This window comes from Indicator indicator, chromosome 1 (assembly GCF_027791375.1).
Source record: "Indicator indicator isolate 239-I01 chromosome 1, UM_Iind_1.1, whole genome shotgun sequence".
NCBI lineage: Eukaryota > Metazoa > Chordata > Aves > Piciformes > Indicatoridae > Indicator > Indicator indicator.
In genome coordinates, this window is record NC_072010.1 from 8,881,387 (window position 1) to 8,883,616 (window position 2,230).

Below are 2,230 nucleotides of genomic sequence, written 5' to 3' on the forward strand. Positions count from 1 at the left end.
CAGCATCTCTATAATTAACCAAAGCACATGGTAAGTCAGTAGTTTATACACATGCATCCAAAAGATCCAGCCAACAGCCCATCCAAAAACTTGAACCATAAGAATCTGTAAAATTACTGATTTAGAGAAGGACATGAAACTCAGTAAGTTTCTTGTATTATGCTTTTATTACAGCGCTGGACACAGGTAGGATCTCTCCAAAAGACCTGTGTGTTGAAAGAGATTTCAGTACAAACTTATATAGTCCATGTTTCTTATCTTATTCGGAAATATATCAATGTGAAAATAACAGAGGGATGTTGAGGTTTACACAGGCAACCCTGTTTCCTCCTGTCTATACAAAGGTTATCTATCTAAAGATGACAGGGGATGGCCATATTTCACAGAATGTCAAAGGTTATCTATACAGGGGATGGAAGTCCTGGTTCCTGTTTGTTGGGCTTTTCCTTCTTCAATCATTTCCCCCCTTTCTACCATCCAATAGTATATTCCTATACTATATTTTCTTAAAATAATTTCCAGTTTCCAACTCATGCCTAAGTTTATCATTTTTATACCTCTCATATGATTTCACATCACTCTTTCCAATACACATAATTACCTTAATCAAGACTACTATTAATACTATTAATATGATAATCATTACAATTCCTACTAATAATTGTTTAAGCCAGAAAATGTTGGGCATCCACAAGGTTAACTTCTCCCAGAGGTTTGAAAATCCGTATGATATATCATCCCTGCTCACTTCATGGAATACCTTACTTTGTTCCCATATTTTATGCAAGTCCATTTCTATCTTCTTTTCCTCATTTACATATGTGCAACAACTATCATTCACTATTGTGCATAGTCCTCCTTCTTTGGCAAATAAAATATCCAGAGCGTATTTAAACTGTCCTGTAATTTTATGCAGACTCTCTATTTCCTTCTGCTCTGCACGAATGGCATCCTCAGTTGCTGCAAGGGCAATCTCCATACTGGCTGAGATATTCACTATAGCCTTTTCTAATTCACTCACTCCTATCATAGGAATCAGCCATCTGACAAAACTATGGAATCCCGTCGGTCTCTCTATTAGTGGGTTCAGTACTCTTTTTACCCTTCTCCAGGGACTTCTTACAATCCCTGTAGTTATTTCATTATGTATTGTATACTGTGGGATCAATTGTCCCCCTACACAATGTCCTTCCCAGTTCTCTGGCAAGCTCTTTCGTGCATATCCATCTCCACACAGCCACCACCGACCTGGAGCCATCTTACACTGATTCAAATATGATTGCTTTTTAAAATCATAATACTGTTTTAGCCTCCTCTTGAGTTCTCTAAATTTTCCTATTTTAGTAGTATTTATGCAACTTGGTAACTCAAAGATTTTTAAAAAATGCCTATTCCCAAATGGGAATCTGGTAATATTTCTGTCAGTACATCTTGCATATGCTTTAATTTCTTGTTTCTCATCCCAAGGTAAAAGTTCATATTTAGGTCCCTTTTCTCCGTTCCCCATTCCGTATTGGCATGTAAGATCTGAAAAATCTTTCCCTACTTTAACTTCAAATGTCCAATTCTTATGAGGTATTCCATAAAGTGGCACTTCTAATTGATCAGTTGGGAGAGTAGTACATAACCAACATGACTCTAGCTTAAACCCTAAAGTTATATTTCTCATTACTTGTACATACAAATTATTATCCCACGCTACCACTATTACTATTTTAAGTAACAGCAGATAAGTAAACATTATTGACGAGTTATTCTCAACTTCAAATCTCCCAGCTCTTCTGCTTTCCAAGGGCTGCCTTTTGCCTTCTTTACTCGCGTGTGATGTATCCAAGCAGCTTGCTCTCTGATTTTGATAGCTGTGAAGGATATCAGCAACACTTGATATGGTCCTGTCCACTTGGGTTCCAGGGGATTTTCTGAAAGAGATCTAACATAGACATAATCTCCAGGTTCTACATCATGAACTGGTTTGTCTAGTCCCCTCACATTGGTTCCAATCACTTGTTTGTTAATCATGTTTAAATTCTTATAAATCTGTTGAACATACCTATTCAACATTTCTTCTCTGAACTGCCCTGGTTCAGAAGGATTCATTGTTCCCACCACATAGGGTCTTCCAAATAGAATTTCAAATGGACTTAACCTCTCCTTAGTCCTTTGCTTAGTTCGAATTCGCAGCAGGGCAATTGGTAATGCTTGCGGCCAAGGGAGTTTTGCCTCCTGTCCA

General features: G+C 37.5%; 1 protein-coding gene across 1 annotated transcript; it reads right to left on the minus strand.

Moving 5' to 3' along the window:
• Positions 1-469: 469 nt before the first annotated feature.
• On the minus strand, positions 470-1,507 carry LOC128973096 (endogenous retrovirus group V member 2 Env polyprotein-like). The gene has a single exon (XM_054389296.1). The coding sequence runs from the start codon at positions 1,505-1,507 to the stop codon at positions 497-499; it is 1,011 nt and encodes a 336-aa protein (XP_054245271.1). The 3' UTR covers positions 470-496.
• Positions 1,508-2,230: the final 723 nt, after the last annotated feature.

Bases quoted from the DNA above. Each gene is read 5' to 3' on its own strand.
- LOC128973096 (XM_054389296.1), bottom strand. From the start codon at position 1,507: ATGGGGAACGGAGAAAAGGGACCTAAATATGAACTTTTACCTTGGGAT.